General features: G+C 50.7%; 1 protein-coding gene, 1 non-coding gene and 1 pseudogene across 3 annotated transcripts; all 3 read right to left on the bottom strand.

The window, feature by feature from the left end:
- The window catches only part of LOC101964735 (RNA-binding protein 3 pseudogene), an 80,959-nt pseudogene extending 73,288 nt beyond the window's left edge, over positions 1–7,671 (bottom strand).
- A 6,466-nt stretch (positions 7,672–14,137) lies between these two features.
- LOC101967732 (melanoma-associated antigen D4) lies at positions 14,138–21,293 on the bottom strand. Of its 2 annotated transcripts, XM_005341368.4 has the most exons (13): positions 21,138–21,293; positions 19,926–20,166; positions 18,855–19,682; positions 18,274–18,477; positions 18,116–18,179; positions 17,921–18,000; positions 17,478–17,569; positions 16,793–16,872; positions 16,667–16,709; positions 16,255–16,317; positions 15,178–15,292; positions 14,528–14,958; positions 14,138–14,346 (listed from the first exon to the last, which is right to left on the bottom strand). In XM_005341368.4, exons 2-13 carry the CDS (start codon positions 20,133–20,135, stop codon positions 14,337–14,339), a joined length of 2,220 nt encoding a protein of 739 aa, XP_005341425.1. In that variant the 5' UTR covers positions 20,136–20,166; positions 21,138–21,293; the 3' UTR covers positions 14,138–14,336. The 2 variants fall into 2 exon arrangements, with proteins under 2 accessions (XP_005341425.1, XP_077890936.1); XM_078034810.1 differs by lacking the exon at positions 14,138–14,346 and having other exon boundaries at positions 14,524–14,958.
- On the bottom strand, positions 15,511–15,639 carry LOC144371803 (small nucleolar RNA SNORA11). Its single transcript, XR_013431932.1, has one exon. It is a non-coding gene; the product is annotated as a small nucleolar RNA SNORA11 (small nucleolar RNA).
- Positions 21,294–24,375: the final 3,082 nt, after the last annotated feature.

Below are 24,375 nucleotides of genomic sequence, written 5' to 3'. Positions count from 1 at the left end.
GGAGCACACACATCTCTTTGATGTCCTTATTTCTATTCTTTTGGAAATATACCCCAAATGGGATTGCTAGACGATATGGCACTGCTCTTTTTAGTTGTTTGAGAAATCATCACACCGTATCCCATAGTGTCTATGCCATGAATGTTGCCACCAACAGTTTACCAGAGTTCCAATTTCTCCAAAACTTGTTATGTTTACTTAGTTTTCATGATGCTCATCTTCTTTCCAATGAGCAGCTATCTTGTTGTGGTTTCCATTTGCACTTCCCTGACGATTATACATAATGGTGAGGTTCCTTGTGACATTCATATATGCATTTAACATAATTCGCATGAGGAGCAGCTGCTAATACACCTTCTTTTAACATGTCTTCTTTGGAGTAACGTTTAATCATAATGAGTATCATTTCCTTTTTTTATTATTGCTAATATATATTAATTCTACAAATGAATGGGTTTCAGTGTGACATTATCATACATGCATATATCATGCTTCCATATAATCCACCCTACATGCTAAACTCATTTGCCATCATTTGCCCTTCCTCTCTACCCCTAATTCTTATCCACTTTCCCTTCCCTTGAAAGTCCCACTTTTTCTAACAGGTCAACTTTTTTTTTTTAAGTTTCCACAAATGAAAGAAAACATGACACTTGTCTTTCTGTGTCTGCATTATTTCCTTAAGATCATTTCCTCTAGTCCCACGAATATTCCTGAAACTGACATGACTTTGTTCCTCTTTATGACCAAATAATATTTCATTGTGTCTATATACCATATTTTTATTCATTTATATGTGGATGCGCACCTGGGCTGATTCCACATCTTGATTATTATGAAGAATGCCTTGAAACATGGGTATGTGAGTTTTTTCTTTAGGGTTTATGATCATTTCCTTTGGATTATACCCCCAAATATATAGCTGGGTCCTGTAGTACTTCTACTTTTGTTTCCTTAAAAGTTTTTATTAGTGCACTATAATTACACATAATTATGGGTTTCATGGTGACATTCATATATGCATATAACATAATTTAAATAACTAGCACCTGTTAATGTATTTTCTTCTTTTAATATGTCTTCTTTGCTTAAATGTTTATTCATGTCCTTTACCCACTTGTAAATCATTTTTTTGCTATTGAATTGCAGTAGTTCTTATTTATTATGGATAGTAATTTCTTATTACATAAATTGTTTGAAAATATTTCCTTCCAAAAAAACTCCTAGAAGAAAACAGGTGAAAAGTTTCACAACATCGGACTTGGCAATGAATTCTTGGATATGACGGAGAGGCACAAATAAGAAAAACAAAATTAGACAAGTGGGAAATATGTTAAATTGAAAAGCTCTGTGATGGAGCTGAGAGGTAGAGCCCTTCCCTGGCATGTGGGAAGCCCTATATTCAACCCGCATCCCAGGATACAAAGGTTTCCACAAAACAAATGAAATAATCAACATAGTGTAAAGATGATATACACAATGGGACTTGTGTAACTCTTTGATGAGCCTAAAACCACTGCGCTGTACACAAAAGGTCAGTTTCCTGATACATGAATTATATGTCACTAAAGCTATTTATTTTAAAGAAGGAGAAAAACTCTAAAGGATTCCAAATTGATCATTATTCATCCCTAAATTGGCGTACATATATACAGGCAAACATACCAGCCTGCAAGTTACAGAATATCTATGAAAACCTTATCTTGTAAGATAAATATGGAGAATTCTATTGGGAAATTAATTGTGATAGGAGAAAATAAAAACCATTTCTGCCAGAGAAGAAATATTGGAAAACAATGATGTCATATTTCTCAGGCATGATCTTCATGATTGTTTTCAGCTCTCAAACTTCCAGGAACCCTGCTAGTCACATAGCCCTGTTTGGATGGCATGTGCAATGTGACACTCTTGCATATGATTTATTTGAGGCTGGGAAGCCTGAGTCTTTTTCTGTTGTTTTTTCTTTTAAACCAAAGATGTGATTGATGTAGGAGGTGGTAGAGGCAGGTAGATGCAGGAATTTCTTAGAAAAAAAAGGTAGAAAAGGAGGAAATGAGAGCTCAAAGCCACGACAGGGAGCAAATGCACATGCCGAGGAGTTGGAGCAAGAAAAGCAGCAGATGACGTACTCTTGGGATACAGAACATTCCAAGGCAGAGATGGGGCGAACATATCCAATGCTACTGGGAGGCCAAGCAGGAAAGAGAAACGACATCTTGACTCTGCAAAGATGAACGTTATCAGAGAACATGGGGAACGCAGGTCTAGACAACACAAGGTGATGGGCAACATTGGAGATATAGAAAGAGATGAGGCAGTCCTGATTACTCCTTAAAAAACTCATCAGAAAACTTTTGCAATGAAGGGCAGCAGATATACGGAACAATAGGTAATACTGACATGCAGATCAGGGGAAGGTATTAATAAAAATGGAGGCTAGCAGAGCATAATTGTATGTTGCTGGAAATCACCAACACAGCAGGAGAATTTGGTGATTCAAGGGAGACAGCGCATATCGATTGAAGCGAACATTTTACACAGTGAGAGCGAAACATTACATCGCATTGAGACACAGATTTGTTAAAAACTATGATCCATCAAAATCTTGCTTCAAACTCTTGGTTCGTAGTGAAAAATATGCTGATAATCTGCATCTTCATGGATGGCCTGATTGATAATGAGGTATTGGTATTGCGAAGATGTCCAGAAGATGAGACAATGAGGTTTGAGGACTAGGACATGCGGACTGAGTAATGCACATGGATGGAGATGGTGGACACATTGAGAGTAGATAAATGTATTGGGGAGGGAATATTCTGTGCCACTCATACTTTATGGAATTTGGGGCAAATCCAATTTTCAGAATGAGATGGCAATGTGGATACCCACAAATGTAAAGGAAAAGAAAGATTAATGGAGGGGTCTTTCTCCTTTGCAGAGAGATATAGGGGCAGTCCTTAAGGCAGAGGAGAAAGCTGTGAACAGGGATCAATTCAAAGTGCAATCTCCCAGAAGGTCTAAAGTTTCCTGTGGCAGGCAAGAGATGGGAAGTGTGGTAACAATCATTTATAGCCATGTGCTTCCAGTAGATTTGTTCCACACTCTAATTCCCACTGGTCCCTTTTCACTGTTCCTTAAAGTCGCTTGCTCACATGAAGTCTACTGTCATGGGAGGGGTGTTTGGTGGGATTGGAGGAGCAGAGCCATTCACATAAGCACTGCATTGCTTACATTAACCTTCCATTTTGGTACTTCTCCAAGGGGAACATTCTTAGCACCTGGAGACAGAAGAGTGGCCACGTGGACCTTGGTTCCCCTCCGAGGGGTGGAAAGCATAGAGGAGTCCATAAGAGGTAGAGAACCAAGAGTGGATATGTGGCAAACCCCTTTCCAAACACAGACTGGACGTCCCAGAGACACCCTGGTGGTCAGGAAGATAACAAACCTCTGTGTGGGACCTAGGACTCTAGGTCATGGCTATATGTGAGTGTTGATAAGCTAGAGAGAAGGTGCAGTTGTTAGCGATTTTGGAGCATAGGGATCCAGGTGAAGGGAAGTGGGAGATGGCTACATCTCAGTCAATAAGAGTGTGGCAGCACAAATGGACTTCCAGAGACACACTGCAGTAATGAGAGAGAAGGGGGGAGAAGTCATTGACGTATGCCCAGCTAGTGTGTTTCCATCAGTGACAACTTCATGCTGTGGGACCCCTCATTTCCTCCCTGGAACTGTGTGTGTCCAGCCTTACAAACATGGAGCAAACACACAGGAGGTAGTTCTCTACTCAGGAAGGAGAAGGGAGCAGGGAACAGGCCCTGGATCAGTTGGTCTGTTTGCAGAAAGCAGAAAGCTACCAGAAAAGTCCCTCCTCTCAGGCTCCCCAAAGTCTGGGTGGAAAGGGCAGTGTGGAAGAGAGAGCCTTGCACACTGGTCCCAGGGTCTGGGCAGAGGTCTCGCAGGCTACAGAGGAGAGGAGGAAGTGGACTTTCCTGTTTGACTCTGTTAGTGAAAGGTCTGGAACTCTTCTGCACACAGCACTTTCAAATTGCACTGGGTCTCACTTTCATGAAATTGCAGATGCTGAAAACCTCTATCATATGCAGAAGAAAGAGGGTTTGGAGAAAGGGAAGTAGAGTTGGGGGAGCAGGAATGCTCTGGTAGGACATGCCTTAGTAAGCCCTGCATGGGTCAGAGGATGACTGAACTGAGGTGAGGAAACTAGCCACAGAGAAATTCGTTACCAGAGAGGTGAGTCCTGGCAAGAAGAAAGTGAACATCACTAGGGGCTAGCAGCCTAGGAAGGAGGGAAATTAATGGTTCCCGTTCCCTGGTCTGAGTCTTCAGGGAAACAGGGAATATTTCTGAGGGGCTACAGAAATCAGCATTTCCCCGGAACGTGATCGAGATGGTCTGGGGTTTTGACACCCAAGAGGCCCTGGTGGAGGGGACAGTATCCTCCAGGTGGGCTGTTCTTATCCTGAGGACAAGGTGCTCCAGAATGCAGGCTGAGGCCATAGCCTGGGATTGAGAAAGGGAAAGGGAAAAGGCCGATGGAGACCCTGCTCGCAGCACCCTGTTACAGGGGTGAAACAAGTTGGTGGTAAGCAGGTGGCTAAAGGACAAGGAAGCCTCGGTCTGGAAACCACGCCAGTGCAGTGTGGGGGTGCAAAACACATCTTGGATCCCTGTACCTTTCTAGCCTCCTCCAACATTGTGAGGGGAGGGCAAGGTAGAACTAAATAGAATGTCCTTTTTCATCTGTGAATAGGGGCTTGTGCACCTCAGAGGAACACAGAGCAAGCACATTTCTCTGCATTTCCCTTTGTCTCATCCTTAGTCCCTAGACCATTAGCCCGGTTGCCATGGGAACGGAAGCTGAGTGTCTGATGCATTCATTGGGCTGTGGGAGGAAAGCAGAGCTGGTCCTTGAAATGGAGGACATTGGGGGCAGAGATTTTAGCAAAGCGCGCCATTGAAAGAATTTGCAATTTCCACAGATATATTGATCCCGGAGACTATTATTACACGCAGCCCCTGCCCGCCCCACCCCAGCTTCCTCCTGAGCAGATCGAAATGGTGAATCACTCTGGCTGGCCCATAGCTCCCTTGTGAGTGAGGCTGAGACATGACCACGCAAAGGGTGGGACTTTACACAAAATGCAAGTTGCTGGGTGCGCAGGAAGGGGAGTTGTTCAGGGAGGGTTGCTTGCTGGCACCATATCGCACAGAGGAAGGAAGGATTGGGTGCCGAGCTTGGCCTGGGCAGACGTAGTCTGGAGGTAAGGAAGGTGGACCTGTTGTCATGGAAGGCCCTGATATGTCACATGCAGCAGGGAAGAGGCACTGTGTGTGCCTCTCAGTCTTGACTTGTGCATCTCTTCCCTCTGAGAGGGTGGCTAGGAGGAGCCCCAGGCAGAGCTGAAATGTAGCCTCCTGTTTTTGGAGGCAGGGAAGGATACCCAGACCTGGGAGATGGTTTCTCCTGGTTCTGTAAGCATCACAGCTCCCTTTACCTGACTCTACTCTTTCTCTGTGCTCATTTATGATCCCTTGGGAGGGACCCCTCAGACTGTCTTTCCCCTTTGCTCCCATTCAATTCCTCTCAAGCCCTTTCCACTGTCCTCTCTTCCTGCCTGACCTCTCCACCCATCATGGCCCCTCCTCTTTCCTCTCTACCCACTCCCTCTCTCCTCCCTACAAGGTCCTTCAGTTTGTCCTTCCTGTTTCCCCCATCCCTCCCCGCCCTTTGGCTTTCTTTCTCATTATTGTGCTCAATTGTACCCCAGTTTCCCCTCCCCCTTCAGGCTAGGCCTTTTGTTCTCATCAGCCCCCTCCCACTCTTGGTACCCTGCCCCTCATGAAGTGAATGATAATTCATTCATTTGGATACGATGGGCATAATATGGGCCACGAATGTGCAGCCCACTGGGGCAGTGCTTCATCAAATCAATCACAGACATAATTGTTCCCTTACACATTACCATAAGTGATATGGTGCAACATGACAGGGAGCCGTGAGGGTGAATAATGGGAGAAGTAATTTCCACAGCGGGGTGGGCTCAGTGAAGACAATGACATGCACATTCATCCTTATGCCTCCCTTTTACCTTGGTCAACTGTCCTCTTGCATTGTTGCAGGGTGGTGGACTCTAGTTCACAGAGTCCTGGCTTTCACTAGTTGGGGTGTGACCATAAAGTCCACCCATTGTCCACTTCCTACAATCTGGTTTACCAATGGACCGAAACGGGGTGAGGAGCTGTTCCCACATTTCCTTGGGACCTTATTCCTGTGACCAGGTCCCCAGAGGCACCTCTGAGCATGGACTCACTCACCCATGCTCTTTCCCAACTCACTTCATCTCTCTTCCTCTACTCCCCCTCAATTGCCTGCATCTTTTTTGGAGGCTCAGCCCCAGGAAGACAAAGGGGCTAGGCAACAGACAGTAACAGTAGAAATCAAATGCCAGGAGGTGGAAGAGAGATGAGAGACATGTGCTTAGCTCATAAAAGGGAGCTGGGACTCCAACTAGCAGGAAGGAAAGCCCATCAGGACTGAAACCTGTCTCCAGGTGTGGAGGGCTGCCTTGCCCTATTTGAGTAGTGGTGGGGGCTGTAATTGCAAGAGTGCTCTAGAGTGAAATTCTGAGCAGATTCCATGCATACCAGGATCTCCTCTCAACTCCTCAGCTTGGGAAATCTCTCTCCCTCAGCTCTGGAGATGGAAGAAATATTTGCCCTCTGCAGAGGATGACTCGGCAGAAGTATAGACTTTGTCACTTCAGGTTCAGTTCAAAGCGTACCCATACAACCAAACCCAACTCAGGGTAGAAGCTGACGTCCACAGAGTTCTTCAGCCTCAGGACTCATCAGGATCTTGGTGTCCAGATTGCCAGCGACTTGTCTGGTCCCACAGATGTAGGAGATCCTTCCCTGGGTAGAGGAGCCTTCCCAAGACAGGAGACTTAGTAATGTTGGTAGACAAAGGCCTCTCCAATGGTCACCATCACTGAGTTTCAAACATTTCTCAACTCCTTGAAACTGGGAGGAGAATACCTCCCCAAGTAAAAATCTATGGGGCATCTTCTATACTGACCTTTGTTACTAATTGCTAAATACATGGCACTGTGGTCAGAGAGTTTGCTTTTGACACTCCTGGGTTTCTATTCACTTACTATCTTTCTGTAGATTTTAATGGAATGTGACTCCAAACAGATTTGCACAAAACACAAAGGCACCATGTGATAAATTGTGACATGGCAACATGACAGTCATGTCCCTCAGCATCAAGAAATCCAGTGCTTCCTGCATTGGAAAGGTGGGCTCCTGCCTCCCTTGGGTCACCACCAGCCAACACCTCAGCAAGTGGGATCACTCCTTTGACTTCTACCACTTCAGTGGGTTCTGCCTCTCTGAAATTCATTGCTCCAAATCGCTCCAATCCTGATGGTACCTCTGTTTATAATGTGGCTTCATTGTGGAAATATCATGTTCCTATTTACCACTGTGCATTTGTGCCGTCATGGGCAGTCGTACTTCATTGGTTTTCATTACTGAGGAGAGAGTTTCAACGTCAGGGACGCTGCACAGTGGAGTGAAGAGTTCTATTTCTGAGTGGCATCTCAGTATTTCCCAGTGCTGGAGCTTAAGGGCTGTTGCTGTGGCGACGCACATCCTCCGCTTGAGTCAGTGGGTGTTGAAGTCTGACTCCCAGGGTCACTTACATCGCTGTCTGCCCTGATGGCATGGTGTGTGTTGAAGGTGGAAATATCCAGATGTTTTTCTGCTGTCACAGGGAAGGTTTGCAACATCTCACTGTTCAGTGTGAAGGATTTGCGGGTTCTGGGACACTCTGATTGGATTAAGAGACTTAGTTTGCTGAGAGGTTTTATCATGAAGGGATGTTCACTTTTTAAAAGGCAATTCCTTGCTGTTCCTATAGGCTCTTCTGCTGTCTTCTGCTTCATACATGACTTTTGTGAGATACACTGATTTTTCAAGGGCTGAACCGCCTCATTGGCGGCATGTACTGGATTTCCAGGTGGCATTTTTCTTTAAAGGTGTAGTGCTGGCTTTGCATTGGCAAAATTTCATTCAAGACTCTTCCCAGGGTGCTTCTGTGAAAGATAGGATGTGTGTATCATGTGACGTGTACTTATGAGGTTGGGGTCTCATCAAAGGAGAAGGGATGTGGCCAGGCTTGTGGCTCAGCGATAGACTGCTTGCCTAGCACCTGGGAGGCCCTGGGTTCAATCCTCAGCACCACTTTAAAAAAAATATGAATAAAATAAAGCTGTTGTGTCCAACTACAACCAAAAAATAAATATGAAAAAGGAGAGGGGAAACGTCTCCTCTCTTTGATATGTTCTGGCACGTTGTACAATTCACATTCCTTCTTCCTGAAGTGTGTGGTGGGATAATGTTTGGAGCCATCCACGTCTGGAGGTGATTTGGGTTGTTGTTCTGCCTGTGGCTCTCATCATACTTCACACGTTCAGTGCTTTTTGGACAATTGTAATGTTCTGTTTGCTTGTGTTTTGTCACTTTGGTGTATTTTCTTGAAATCTGAATCTCCTCTCCACATTGAAATCCTGAGCATTGGACTGGGGTTGTGGATCAGTGGCGCGCCTACCATGAGCGAGGCACTGCGTTCGATTCGCAGCACCACAGATTAATAAATTAAATAAATGGCCATGAACAACTAGAAAAGTATTTAAAAGGAAAAGAAAAAAAGATCTGGACTAATGATCTTCTTTTTTTCTAGTTGTCAATGGACTTTATTTATCTGTGGTGTTGGGAATGAAACCCAGTGTCCCACACATGCTAGGCAAGTGTGCTCTGCCACTGAGCCACACCTCAGCCCAGGACTCAGGATATTCTTAACATGCTATTGGTGAGAGCCACATCTCCCAGTTCATTCCAGACAGTGGCCATTCGTGATTTCTCTCTTTTGTGGAGGTCCCAAGGAGGAGGCCTGTGTCCGTGGAGTCACTGAGAACTGATTTGGGCTGTTGTGCTTTATCTGAACTGTTATTACTTTCATCCTTACTCAATTTCTTCTGATGCCTTTAGGTGATATCTGTTCTTATACTCAGTTATGACAAGGATGTCTGACTCTTTCATGCTTTCTTTTTTCATGCAATACAGACATTTATTCAGTATCTTTCTTATTCACATTCAGTTGGAAACATTTTGTCAGTTAACCCACGAAACTTCTGAGACCTATGGACCAGGTTGAAGGGTATTTCCTTTCTTATGAACACGTTGAGGGTAACATTTCTATCTTTTATTTTGGGGATTGCTCTTTTTGAAAGGTCCAATAAACACCGTGTGAAGAAGTGGCAAAAGCAGGCACTCGTGCCTTGTCCCTGGTGTAAACGGAAGAGCTTTTCCTCTTTCACTCTTGGGTCTGATGTACACAGTGGGGATGTTATCAATGGATTTCTACTGTTTGGAGGGACCTTCCTTTATGTTCCCTTACCTTGCGTGTTTTTATCCTGAAAGGGTGCTGATTTGGTTAGGTGCTCTCACTGCCTAGGTTGAGGTGATTAGCAGGTTGTCGTCCTACATTTTGTTGATTCTGGGTATGACATTGCTTTTCCCTGGTTCAATCTCCCATGTGCTTTCCAAGGACATCCCACTTGTTTGTGGGCTCTAAATGTGCGGCTAGTTTTTGTTTAATATTTTTGTATCAATGTTCTTGCAGGGTATTTGCTTCTTGTGTTCTTCCCTTGTGGTCTCTTTGTCTGGCTGGGTATCAGGGTGATGCTGGCCCCTTGAAATGAATCTCAAGCATGCCCGCCTTCTCTATTATGGGAAGAGACCGGCATTCATAATTGCCAATTTGTGACATGTTTTGTTGAATTCTTCAGGGGAGCCATCTGGTCCCGGGTTTTTCTCCATAGGTTGCTTTGTGATTAGGATTTGTTCTCCTCAGTGGGTCAGGTCCCTTCTGATTTCTCTTTTCTTCACGAATCACTCTTGGTAGTTTGTATGTTTCTCAGAATTCATTTTCTCCATTCCCTCCCTGTCCTCTGAGTTCCTGGGTGTAATTTGATGGCAGGAGTGTCTTGTCATCTCTTTAATTTGGGCAGCGTCCGCTGTAACTCCGTGATTCTCATTCGGAATTTAGTTAATTGAGTCTGGTTTATTTTTTTCCTAGTTAATCTACTAAAGAGTCGGCCCATTGTGTCGTTGGTGTTTGTTCCAAAGAGCAGCTCTTTATTTCACTGATTTCTGCTACTGTTTTTCTGTTCTCGCCTTCATTTCTTCCTGCTCGAATCTTCACTCCTTTCTTCCCTGGGCCACCTCGGGTTTAAGGTTTTCATCCTCATGTGGTTCTTGACACACAGAGTGAGCTTGTTGAGCTGAGATCATTTTTCTTTGCAAATGTAAGCATTTACTGCTCTCAGCTGCCCCCTTAGTGCCGCATTCCTTGTACCTCGTAAAGTGTGGTCTGTTGGGCTTTTGCTTTCATCTGTCTGGAGATATTTTCTAAGTTCCCTTGTGGTTTCTTCCTTGACCCGGGGGTGATTTGACAGGGTCCTGTTCAATTTCCACAATTTTCTTAATTTTCCAATTACCCCTCAGGAATGGGTTTCTGGTTTCTTTCCACGGAGGTCAGAAATGAGACCTCGCGTGGTTTCAGACTCATTAAATTTGTTGAGAGTCTCAATGTAAACAAAGAAGTTAAAATCAAAAACGTCTGGAAGGAATGTAGGATTAGGTCTTGGCGCACGTGGTGTGGGCCAAAGACTCACTTCCAACGCACACAAAGTCACAGAGGCCACACACGCCAGAGAGGTTGCCTAGATTTCACCAAACTCAGCAACTGTGCCCTTTGCCCTTAGCAGAATGGAAAGGCAAGCTGTAGACTGTGAGAAAGTGTGTGCGAAAGGGACACCAGTCAAGGACAAAGCCTGCAGCATCTATAAGGCCCTCGCCAACCATTGTTGAAGGAGAAAACCCAATAGTCAAGGGCCAAGCATTCGAATAAAGGTGACTTGGCACACACACGTACGTGGGAAAGGATATGGAAAGGGCCAGGAGAAGAGACTGGGCCAAAGACAGTCACTGAGGCAGTGTCTGAGGTGGGTCTGAGCACTCAGGCAAGTCAAATCCCTTTTATGGTACTACTTTTCTCATGTGGACAGTGAGGGTGGACAGCTGCCCAGAGCATCAGTGAGGGTGCAGTGGGATTGGGTGTGTGTGGCTGGATGAGTCCGAGGCTGGCTATGATGAGACAGTGCAGAGCAGGGGGATGTGTTGCCCAGGGACATAGGAGCCCCTTAGGGTCAGGAGCAATGGACTGCAAAGAGCAGAGCTGGTGACTTGTTATGGATTGCATTTGAAAATGGCTCCCATTTAAAATCGGGAACCAGTGGCACAGGCCGGTACTCCCAAGGACTCAGGAGGCTGAGAGAGGAGAATTGCAACTTTGAGGCCAGCCTGAACAAAGTGGCGAGACCCTCAGTAATACTGAAAGATCCTGCCTCAACATAAACAATTACAAAGAGATTGGGTACATAGAATCCCTAGGTTGAGTCTCCAGCACCCTCAAAATGTCCCCAGAGTGCTCATGTGTTAGGCAATGACGCAGTGTTTGAAAGTGAAAAGATTGGATGATGAAAGCTGTAGCCTCCTCAGAGGATTCACCCACTTGATGGATTAATAATTTGAATGGACCACTGGGTGCTACGTGTAGGCAAGTGAGGCATGGCTGTGGGGAGTAGGTCACTGGCGGCATGACCCTGTTACTCTATTGCACCTGGCTCCTCTCCTTCTCCCTCTCCTTCCTGGGTGCTGAGACCTGAACTGCTGTTCTCCACCATGCCCTTCCACCATGTTGTTATTCCTCACCTCAGGCCCAGAGCAATGCAGTAATCTGACCATGGGCTGAGCCTCTGAAGCCCAAAGTCAACATTTCTTAATTTCACTTCTTCTTCTCAGGTGTTCTGTTCACAACAACAAAGAGTTGACTATCACACACTTTGTCCTCAGTGGGTCTAGGGTTTGAGTCCCTGTGCTGTCACTTGCTGTTACTATGACTCCGCCACCCTGTCTTCCCTCTCGGAGCCTCACATTTCTCACCCTTTCACTGGGCCTAATAAGCCCCTCCTTTCGGGGCTGCCAGATGGATGGAAACATGGGCTCCCAAAAGAGAAGGTAGGTGAACATTCAGAGCAGCATTCCACATAACCATGGATACCTGGAAACCAGCAGAGCACTACTAGTGTGTGAACAAGTGCAGAAGGACTCCAGAGTCCTCAGATGAGGAGAAGGCTGTGGGTAGGTTCAGGTGCCTTGTGTACCACAGCCACAGACCTGCCACATCAGAGGGTCTCTGAAAACACTTTGCCAAGAGAAAACGTTAACCTCTGTGGTGAGGGTCCTGTGGAATGGACTGGGGATGGAGGAAGGTCTGACTTGGTGTTCTCTTGACACAGAGAGTGAGAAGGCGTGGTCTCCACATGGGCCCAGAAAACCCTCCAGTGGGGCCCACATTTGCCAGCCATCTCTGAGGCCATCTTCTGCTCTGCTTCCAGACTACTCCCATTCTCCCGTCCTCCCATGCTCTTAGCACAGCATCACAGAGAGTGTGGAGCCTTGGACCCTGGTGTGGACCATTCGGGGAAAGGGAGGCGGAAGGGGGAGCACCCTGCAAGGCTGGAAGGCGGGAGGTGGAGGCAGGCCAACCACCACGTCCCTGAAGGCTCCTCACTCCTCTCCCAGGGAGCTGCCATATCAAGTACCCTCTGCACTACAGTGCTCCAGCTCACACCTGTGGCTTATGGGAATTTCCCCCCCACCCTGATCCTGGAAAAGGCCTATTGTCTAGGGCATGTGGGAAGTGGCCTGGACGGTTCTGGTCACCTTGGGTACCACTCATCACACCAGGAGCCTACAATCCCACACACCTCTTATCCCTCCCTCCATCGCAACCATGGACCCACACAGAGAAAGGGAAGAACACTCCATTACTCTGTGTGTTTGTGTGTGGGGGGCGCATGCGTGAATGTTCAAATTAATCACTGAGGCTCGGTGAAGGTCAGAATGACAGAAGGTCAGGCACTGCGGCCCTTACTTCACACAGAAGAAATCAGGCCCCCATCTGGTACACGCACCCGACTGACCTGTGTGAAAAACAGGGCCAAGTCCTGGATATGTGACCTATGCGGCCCCACCCAACCTCAGAAGAGCTCCAATGTGGAATCACCTTCTGCTATCACTCTCTTGAAATTCTTAATCATTTTCAAGGAATCAGACCTTGGTTTTCCTTTTCCACTGAGCCTCCAAATAATGTGGGCAGCCTGGGTCTAGATCTGGGTCAGGCTCTGGGAACTCACTGGGACAAAAGAGGCTAGGGGGCGGCAAGGACACTGACACCACTGCGTGCCTCCTAGTCCTCTGGGCTGTGTTCTACCTGGCGATGGCCATTACTGGAGAACCCCAGGAAGCCCAGGGCACCATCTCTGCCACGGATGGAGCTCTTCCCAGGGAACCAGCCTGTCTCTTCCCTCCGCATCTTGCTGGAAACGGACTGGCCTGCTTCAGGATGAGAGGGGCAGTGAAGCCCCTATCCCTCGCTGGCCATGGGCTGACTAAGCTTTTCTCAATTTGTCCTCATTGGTCAGCAATTTTCACTCTTACCCTCTACTGCAGGGCTGAGGCCATCAATACCCAGGTCCTTCCTCACTGGGCTTAAGATTCCGTCCCGGGGTGAGGGTCCTGAATTGCCTCATGTTGAGTGAAGGGTTATGGGACCAGGTCTCCACAAAAGTGGGGGCTCCGGTGAGTGAACCCTGTGGTTGCCCACGGGCACAATCATTCTGCGGTACGGTGGCACTAACCTCCAGGCCCTCCATTCTCCTGCCGCCTCTTGCCTACTAGCTGCTGCTACTTGAGCTGCCCTCGTGGGGCATCACAAAAGCACTTAAACTGGGGCCTCCTCCAACTCACTGTCCCCCCTCTCACCTGGAACTGCCACACCTCCCTGCATTCCACCTGTAAGGGTAGCCGTGAGCTTCATCTGCAGGGGCGAGGGCCACAGATCCAGGACAACCAGAAGCGACCTCCTTACCAGACCAGCCAAAGGCCAATCATAGCCACACGTGCACAAGTCAAGCAGGAGACAACCCAATTCATTTTGCAACTTTAATGTAACACTGATACCAAAACATGAACACACACACAAAAAAGCACACAACAAAAGCAGGAGCAGCAAGGGGAGCTTCGCGTTGCATGGCCCCTCCGACCCACAGGGAGAAGCGCCTGGAGTGCTGCTTAAGAGGGACTCTGCAGAGGCAGTCTGGCTGGATGAGGAACATCACGGCACGTCCTCAACGCTGTCTGGAACACGAGGAATAAAACGGAAACGGATGGATGGAGGCCCACAGCAACCAGCCAGGGGTAATACACAGGGCAACGGGTGTCATTCCATGTTTCCATCAGGCTTGCCACCGCCCTGCCCCTAGCCCTCCCCTTAGCCCTCAGCCCTCCCGCAGGTCTCAAGGCCCTGGGAAAATCTTACTGGATCCAGGAGAAGAAGCTGGCGCCAACTCGGGCGGCATTTCTGGTCCGGATGGTGGAGCTGGTGCTGGGGCCATCGAGGATGCTGGTGCTGGCCCCGCCGTTGGTGCCGCTGCTGACACCAGCTCTCCATGTGGCTCTCCTGTTGGCACGGTTGCTATTCAGAATGTACTGATGGTACCTGGCCCAGAATGCAAAGGGGATCCTGGCCCAGGCGTCGCCGAAATCCCCGTCCTCATCCCAGGTCAGCAGCTCAGACTGTATGTCGTCCCAGCTCCACCGCCCAATCAGAGCTTCGTCCCCGATATTCATCTGCGCCCTCATCTGGGCCCTGGCATGTTCCTCGGCCATCTCCACATCCATCGTCTTGAAAGCATCATCCACAGCCTCCAAGAAGTGAGCCTTCCATTCCCGGGGGTCCCGGTTCTGGTTCTGAGGTGGGAAACAGCAGCCTCAGTGCCAGGGCTACCCCACAATTCGGGCAGCACCTGCTGCCGGCCACATCCGGCACAATCACGACCCCTGTGAACTTGTCTTTATCGGCTTAGGAACCGCTCAGCATCCACACGAGGAGGCCGTGACCAAGAAACGAACAAGGCATGCAAAGTGCCAGCCCCCGAGGCCTGGCACCCCACACAGGTTCCCAGGTACCTGGGCAATGAATCTCAGGACCCTCATCTTGCTGGTCTCGTGGCGGGCTCGCAGGCCCCACAGAAACTCATACTCAGGCGGGCTGCTGTTGGGGATCTTCTTGTACTCCAGGTACCTGAGCGAGAGAGGAAAATGTCCTTGGCTTCTTTCCCAGGAGACCCCTTGTGGAACCCATGGGTCCCGTCGGGGTCCTCCTCTACCCCACAGCTGCAGCTCGGCTGGCAGAGGAGGGCTGCCCCGCCTGCCCCCAGTCTCACCCCCAGGACCTCCGCCCCCAACAGCGTGGCTCTCACAGCTTCACAGCAATGGGCCACGTGCAGTTCAAGAGTGGACGTGTGTAGGGCTATGCTCACGGGGAGGCCACAAGTGTTGTGCCTCTCATCATCATAGCTCCAGAATTCCTGTTGGGTGTGTTGTAAACAGAGGAGCCATTCTTCGGGCCCCCTGCTCTGAGCACACCCCCTCACTAGTGGCCCCAAACAAAGAAAGACTGCCGAGCCCCGAAAGATGTACCATTGACAATGGCGGGAAATAAAGGGAAAAAAAAAAAAGAGTCAGCCAAGAGAATCTCCATGGTTAGTCTAAATCCCTGACCCTTTTGTGTGTGTGTGCATGTGTGCCTGTCCACACACCTGCCCACCTGCCTGTGCACATGCCTGCCCGTCTGCCTGCCTGTGTGCCTGCTTGTGTGTCCTCCAAGAAACAAGGGCAGGTTGGGTCTAGGCCTGGAACCCAGGAGAGCTGGGCTCCCAGCCTTTCTGGCTGTGGGTCATACTTGGAGACCTCCCTTCTCCAAGCCCCTGGCTCCTCAGGTGTACAAAGAGTAGGGGAAATTCCTGTGGCGGTCCATAGGGCAGGTGTTCAGTGACACGGTGGCCCTAACACACACGCCCTCAGCACACTCCCAGTCAACACAGGCTCCCTGTTCCAGAGACAGCCCCAGAATTCTCCCCCTGTCCTCACCCAGGCTGGGCCCTGCTCGTGCTGGGTTACAAAATGGGATGTGGATGTCTTCTACACCGGACTGGCACTGTGGAGTACCCCAGAGTGACGTGAGGTCAGCTCAGCAATACTTACTTCTGCTTCACGAAGTCATCTGTGATCAGCTTCCTCAGATCACCAAGGAAAGGGTGCCTCACCCTGAAGGCAAGCAAAGACATCCGCGACCAGTGAGGGTTGCAGGGGCAGACACGGGCGGCAGCATTTCTGGGCACCTTCACTGGCTTCCCAGCCCGTGGGCACTGCCTTCCCGGGACAGGGCACACAGCAGAGGCCAGGTGACCCGGTGGATCCCCTAACTCTGTCTCTCTGAGGTGTCCTCTGTGGACAGAGCTCTGAGGGGGCTGAGAGATTGGCATCATTACCGCATCCATCCCTAGGGAGACCCTCTGTTCTCCAGCTAGCCCGGGCGCCCCACTCCTTTCTAATCCCGGGACCTCCTCTGCCATAGAACAGCACCCAAGGGCAGGGGCCGAGGAGCCAGTCATACCCAGGGCGCAGTCCCATCTTGCGGAGTGCCTCCCAAAGGATAGCTGCGAGGGGAGACGGGGGACGAGAGATTGGCACCCAAAGATGAGACCGTGACCAAATCCCCAGGTGCAGAGCCAGCACTCACCCTCGCTGGCACGGTTGCCGTTCATGAAGATGATGCCCAGAATCACCAAGAGGAGACTCAGCCGAGGAGTATCCTTGGTCCTACAGGTGGAGAAAGAGGGAAGGGATGCTGTGCAGAGGCCACTGCCCTCAAGGATGCATCCAGCTCACCATCCACCCTCTCCCAGGTTGCCCATGGGGAGGGGAAATTCTTGGCAGGGATACACAGCCTGCTGCCCCATGGATAACAGGCAATTCGCACCCTGAGGAAAGAGACTTAACTGCCTTGCCCATAACTGGGGCATCTGATACCCTTCCACCCAGGGTTCTGCAGAGCATGGGGTGAGTCAGGGAACACGAGCTGGGCAAGTGGCCATGGGGTGTCCAGAGGCGCCTTCAGGTGGGCCATGCCCACCTCAGGATCTGCACTCTACAGGAAGCTCTCCCTGGAGGGCCACCCTGCTGCACCCATGCCAGCAGGGATGCAATGAACCACCCTCCTCCCACCCAGGGGCAAAAATCCCGACAGCAACAAGGTCTCGCCCCCCAGGACGCTGCTCAGTTTATACAGCGGTCCCCAGGCACTGCGACCTCCCAGGGTGGGCCCTGCCAGGGGGCCCTCCAGCCCTGTGTTCCTGGACCCTCAGAGGATGCAGACAGGGACAAGACATCCCCAAGGAGGTCACGACATTCTTTCCCCTCCTTACTTCCCGAGAAGACGAGCTGAAGAATCCCGGGTGCAGATGAGAATGTACAGGTGCTCCTCCTTGTCGATTTCCTTCAGGTGGATCCCAAACTTCTACATGGTGAGAAAACAGAGTGAGATCTACCCCCACGCCGGGCACCGTGCAGCCAGCCAGTCAAGCCCCATGAGACACGTCCTCCTCCCCTAATCCAAACCTGTGTGTGAGGGCGGTGGGGGGGGGGGCTGAGGACAGGAGACCCACCATAGGAGACAGACTCTCAGAGCAGGGCCTGGGAAGGGGCAGGTGTCGCCCTGCGGGGGCAGTGGAAACTCACAGGTGGAGGGCTAGCGGAGGTCCCCAGAGCAGGCAGGGTGGGAACTGGGCCTCCAGGGGCCACAGGCCATCCCACTGCTCCACAGCTCTAACATCCAGTCGCGCGGAGCAGCTTCTGTCCCCGCACCCACCTTTTCCAGAGTGTAGGTGGCTCGTTCAATGATCTCAGGGAAATGTTCGTCATATTCCCGGATGACGTCCTTCATCATGTCTGTGGGAGGGGGGCAGTTAGGGGAGGCACCCGGGCTGAGCAGGGTCCTCATAGCCGAGCTCCCTCAGCCAGTCATGCTGAAGGCAGCGGGTCGGGGCCCCTCTCTGCCGCCTACCTGAGCGCTTGATGGGGATCTTCTTGTAGTCCTTAATCATTAGGTATTTCACCAGCTTATTTGCCTGGAGGAGGAGGAACAGGGCATGGGTGGCCAGACAGTGCTGGCCCGTGGGGTAGGAGGGCATGGTGACGCAGAGTGTGGACTTCTTATCTTACCCTCTCTTGCAGAAGGGTCACATTGCGAGGGGGCAAGCACAGGACATGCCTCGAAGGTATCTGGGACCTTGGGGCCACCGGGGGCCGAGGGGCCGACTGAGCCTGTGCCAAAGAGGGGGGCTGCGATGCTCTCCAGGTCGGTGGCACGGCGGGGGGCTCTCTCTCCTCCTCGCTGCTCTCATAGTCCTCGACAAGGTGCTTGGACTGTATCACGAGAGAGAGAGGAGACAAGCGGGACTAGCAGAATTCCCGTGCCAAAGCCCCCGCCACACACCTTCCCCCCAACAGGCGCTTGGAGGCGAGAGTAGTATGAGCAGTGGCTGGCACGTGCTGAGAGCTTGCTCAGTGCCAGGCTCTGAGCCAGCCTCTTCTCCCACCAGCCCCGAGGGCTGGAACTACGTGGAGTCAAAACACACTCAGCAAGCAGCCTTGTGCTGTGGAAGCATGGACTAAGCTGGGATGGGAGTAGGGGGAGGGTGTGGAGGAGAGGAGAGGAGAGGTGAGGTGGGGAGAGGAGAAGGGGGAGAGAAGGGGCAAGGCAGGGGAGCAAGGGGCTGTGTCGATGGCACAGGAGTCCATACCTTCTTTGTCCTCTTGCCTCCCATTCTGGTCCAGGGCTCAGCACTGTGCTGGGCAGTGGCAGCTGCCCCCTCCTGCTCGGGGATGCTTGTGGCCGCCTTGGCCTTGGCAGCAGCAGCTGCAGCCACATTCTGAGGCTCCACCCACCGAGTCTTGGCCAGCGCCTTCCCAGACTTGGTGGTCTTGGGCCGGGTGGCTGACCCCTCCCTGGCAGGTGCTGCCTGGGGCACACAACAGGCAGCACTGGGACCCTGTGTGGGGGCCTCTTGGGCCGGGGCAGGTCTCTTGGGACGAGGGAAGGCCATGCCACTGACACCTGCCGGCTGAGTGAAATCAAAGACATCCTTCTGGCCCAGGAAGGCTGTCTGGGGCTGGGTGGCATCCCTCTCGCTGGCACTTGGAGCCTGAGTGAAAGCACAGGCGGTGCTAGGGCCCTCTGCAGCGGCTTCCTGCGCCAGGAAGGCTGTCTGGGGCTGTGTGGAGGGTGCTGGAGCCCCAGGGGCAGCCCCCTCACTGGCGACTAGCGTCTGGGAGGTCTGCTGAGAGGCATGGCTGGTCTCAGGGGTGGCCCCCTGAGCCTCGGCATATGTCATTGGCTGGGCGTCCTCTACTAGGGCCTGCTGTGCGGCCCTCATCTGGTTGGAGATGGCCTGGTTGAAGGACCTGCGGGCAGCAGAGGCAGCAGCCCGATTGGCTCGGTTGGAGGCGGCAGAGCGGGCTACGTTGGCAGCGCGCGCCTCCGTCTCATTGGCAAGGGTGTCCGGATCCAGCTGCAATGCCTCCACCAGGGTCTGGGCCAGCGCGGGGTTTTCCAGTTCCCAGGGCTCATTCTGCAAGGCCAGAGGAGCGGGGCGCGAGAGGGGAGGGCACACACAACTCTACACACTGCCATGGTGCTTCCCTGGTGGCCCCGCCTCCTCCCACCAGCTGGCCCTGGCCACCCCTCAGCAAGACAGGGAAGGTTCGGGAAAGCTGGCCATGCCTTGCCCACTCGGCCCTCCCCCTTCCTTCACCCACCCCGCTGGGCAGGGGTCAAGGCTCAGGGCAAGCAGGTGCCCAAGAAGGGGCCTCACCGCTAAGAAGCGAAAGCCTGAACCCAAGCTCCCAAAGGCTCTCAGGAGATGGATGTCAAGGCTGGTGAGGGTGCCATAGCCACCGAAAGCACCAAATTCTTCATAGTCGTTGCCTCCAACCATCTCTTCCTCCCTGGCTCGCTGGCTCCCCTCATCCATGTCTCCAGAGTTGGAGTTTCCCGACTGCCCGCTGCGGCTTCTCTCAGCCATGCCGCGGGTCCCAAGGAGGAGACAGCTCAGCCTGAGAGGGAGGGTGAGGCAGCTTCAGGGGAAGGGTGCGGGATTCAGGGAGGCGGGATCTCTCGCGAGCTGAGGGGCCGCAATCATCAGGTTACTAAGCAGTACAAGGCAGCACAAGGAGGTGGTGGTGGCGCAGCGGCGGCGGTGGCAGCGAGGGGGTGGGGGTGGGGGTCTGACCGGGTAGCCGCGGTCAGGGGCAGAGCCCCACCACAGGGATAGAGGAGGCCCCGTCCCCAAAGGGCTGTTGAGCACCAGCAGGCTCCCCATCCCTGAGGCTAGGTTACAGCGTTTGAACTGGGGGTGCACCTGAGAGCTCAGGTCCCAAGAGTCCCGAAGGGATGCGTTGAGAGAGGGAGAAACAAAGGGCTTGGGCTTGAGGGCCACAGCTGGGGACCACGACCAAGGGGGAGCAGATGCCAGGGCTCAGACGACAGCGACAGCCCCAAGCTCTGGGAAACCGAATCCCGGGGACCTTGGGGCCAGGTCCCCGCCAGGGCGGGGGTGGACGGGGGATTCAGCTGATTCCGGTCTAGGCTGGGCTCGCAAAGGATGGCTAGGGCTGGATGGTGCATAGGATGAGGGCCTTGGACTGAGGAGGCGAGGTTCCAACTGGAGCCCTGGTGAGCTCAGGTCCAAGGGGCCGGGACTCCGGGAAGGGGGCAAGCGGTCAGCTCCTCCGGAGTCATCTAGGAGCCTCAGAGTGGGGGTGGGGCCTCGGACCTAAGGAAGCTCAGCTCTGAGCACACGGGTCTGCCCCACGGGTGGGGAGCATGGGCTCTGGGGCCGGTAGGCTGGGGTCTGGGCGCGCGGGCGGGATGGTCATAGCGGGGGTGCTCCTATCTCCACCTCGGGTCTAAGGGGGTTCCGGTTCCGAGCGCTCCGGCTTTGTTCAGATCCGGAGGGCGGGGGCAGGGCGCAGCGTGTCGGGTTGCACTCGCCCTCGCCAGGTCCTGTCTGGGGCTGGATCCTTACCTTCCCTGGGGCTCCAATGGCGTCGGTCCTGGGCACCAGGAACCCCGCAGCCGCGCCCTCGTCTACTGCTGCCAGCACAGCAGCTCGGACCACCCCGCCCCTTTTCTCTGCGCACCCCCGGCGGCTGAGGAGCCTGCGCATGCGCGGACCCCTCCAGCCCTCCCGCTTTCCCAACAAAAGCCCTTTCCTCCAGGTCCCCAGTGCGCATGCGATTCCGCGGATGGGTGGGTGGGCAGGGGGGCGGCGGGGTGGGGGTCTTCTTCCCGCCAGATGCCCCTTCACCCCTCCTCCTCCCACCGCAGGCGAGCTCACTGTACCCCACAGTACAGCTCCACGCACCCAAGTTTCTGTTCTCAACCCACACCCCTCACTGTTGCTCAATGCTTCTAGCTCCTGACCTTTCACCCAAGCTCCTCCAGCCTGGTCCTGGATACTTTATGCCCCATTTCCCCGACACGTCCCCATTGGCCACGTTAAAGAGGTCTCTGGCAGCGTCTGGAACCGCAACAAGTGGGAAACCCTGGACTTGTGACCTGTGGGGCCAGGAAACTGTTGTTGGCCAGGGGATGGAAGCGCCCCTCGCGCTGCCCTCCACCATCCATCTCTAGGACCCCCAGACACTCTGGCTACATCTGCCACCTCCACTGCCTTTCTTGCAGCTTGGCAGGCCACAGCGGGATCCGTTGCCAGGCCTGTGTTCCTCTCTCAGCAGCTCTGGCAGGTGCATGGAGCCTCCCCATTTGACAGACCAGGAAACAGAGGCACAGACAGACACAGGGCAAGGGCCAGACAAGTCCCCGGAGCCAGTGAACAGAATGTGCACCATTTGGGCCCGGTTCTTTCTGACAGCAAAGTCCCTTGCTGTGCTCCTGCAGGCCTGGGGACCAAGGCACCCTCCTCTCCTCCACTGGAGCCATATACCTCCCCCACCACCGCATCTGCCCCAGAGGAGCCAGGGTTGTGCTCTGGGAGGCCTAAGCTCATGCCCTGAGCTCCGTGTGGGCCCATCCATATGTGGCCCTTGTTCCTTGGAGGGGGGGTGTGGGGGGTCTGGTCTGCTCTCTGCTGCCACTGCAGAGCCTCTTGCCTGTGACGCCCTCAGGCTGCCTTCAGAGACCTTCCAGGTGCCCTGAGGGAGCTGCCAAGACAAGTGGGTGTTTCTTGACAGTCTGTGCCATGGCAAGCCCTGGTTCAGAACCAACGCTTGCCTGCCCCCTTCTACGCCAGGGGTGGTCTTGCAGAAAAAAGCTACGTCCCGCCCCCGGCTGTGGGAGCCTGCTGGGGTCACTAGAGCCCACTGAACCTGGCTCTCCAATGTGAAAACATGGGAAGCACAGTAAGGGGGTCCTGCCCAAGGGCTTCTTACTCCTTCCTAACTGTGTCTCATCACCCATTGACCAACCTATCCCAGTCCCTCCTTCTCCCCTTCTCTCCCAGACCTCTGGAATCCACCACTCTACTCTCAAGTTCTGTCAGATCACACTTTTTACATTCCACTTATTGTTTCCATTTCACTTGTTTCATAAGCATTATTCATATATAGTCAAGGGACTCCAACAAACAAAACAAAAAACTTGAAAATAATGAAAACTTGGAGAATCATTTTTTATTTCAAAATGTATTTGTGAAACTACCATAACCAAAACAGTATAATACTAGAAAAAAAACAGAAAAATGAACCAGTGGAATAAAATAGAGACCCCAGAAATAGTCCTTCATATCTATGGACAATTTATTTTAGAAACGTGTAGGAAGACTATTCAATAGGGGAAGGAAGAGTCTTTAAAGCAAATGGTATTGGGAAAATTGGGTATCTACATGAAGATAACTGAAGTAGTACTCTTACCTTTCACCAAATGTAAAAATAACTCATAGTGAATAAAGTAACTAAATGTAAGCAGATAACTATAAACCTTGTAGAGGAAAACTTAAAGGATAAGTTCCATACCATTGTGTTTGCAATGATTTCTTAGGCATAATACCAGAAACACATGCATCAAAAAAAGTTGGACTTAATCACAATTGATTTTTTTGCATCCAAAGACACCATCAATAGGTAGTGAAGTCAATGCACACAGTGGAAGAAAATATTTAAAATTAATATCTTATAATAAATATATTAATTTATTATGGATATTCCATAATATAAAATGAGATTCTATAACTCAATGACAAAAATACAGTTAATCTGATTCAGAAATGGTGAAAGAACTTCGATAGACATATCTCCAAAGAGATACAGATGGCCAATAAGCACTTGAGAAGATGCTCAACATCACTAATCTTTAATGAAATGCAAATAAAAATCACAATTGGATACCCTTATGCACCGTTTCAAATAGCTACTATGTTAAAAATACACACTCCTTCACACACATAATCCCCCAAATGCAAATTAAAACCACAATAACTACAATATCCCTTCACATGTGTTAGATTTGCTATTTTAGAAATATAAAAGGTTGCAAGTGTTGATGAACCTGGAGACAAAGGATGGTGATGTAAATCACTTGATGGTGATGTAAATTAGTTCAGCCATTCTGGAAAATGGTATGGAGTTTCCTCAAAACTTAAAAATAGAATTGCCAAATGACCTAGAAATTCTAGTTCTTCTATCCAAAAGAAGTTAAATCAGTATGCAAAAGAGATATCTGCATCCCCATATCAATTGTCACATTATTTACAATAACCATAATGATATGGAATCAACCTGAGTATCCATCAATAGAAGATCTGACAAAGAAAATGTGATGCATATACATAGTGGAGTACTTACTATTCAGCCTTTAAAGAGAAGGACATTCTATCATTTGTGACAACATAGAAAGACCTGGAGAACTTTGTGTTAAGTGGAATAAGCCAGGCACAAAAAGACTGGGATTTTAAGAACTAAAACTCATAGAAATACAGTAGAATGGTTGTCATCAGGAGGTAGAGGAGAGAGTTTGGGAGGTGCTTATCCGTGGATACAAAATTTCAGTTAGAAGCATCACAGATCTGTTATACAATATGTTGGATGACTATGATAGCGGTATGTTGTGTTCTTGAAAATTGCTAGTGATTAAGTGTTCTTACCACAAAAAAAATCAGTATGTGAAGTAATGCATATGTTAATTAGCTTCAATTTAGCCATTCCATAATGTATGCATATTTCAAAACAACGTGGTATACACAAAAAACTATATATTTTTGTCAATTAAAAAATAAAATGTAGAAAAACACACAAACCAGAAAATGA

Source organism: Ictidomys tridecemlineatus, chromosome X (assembly GCF_052094955.1).
Source record: "Ictidomys tridecemlineatus isolate mIctTri1 chromosome X, mIctTri1.hap1, whole genome shotgun sequence".
Classification (NCBI taxonomy): domain Eukaryota; kingdom Metazoa; phylum Chordata; class Mammalia; order Rodentia; family Sciuridae; genus Ictidomys; species Ictidomys tridecemlineatus.
This window is presented reverse-complemented; position numbering and strand designations above follow the sequence as displayed.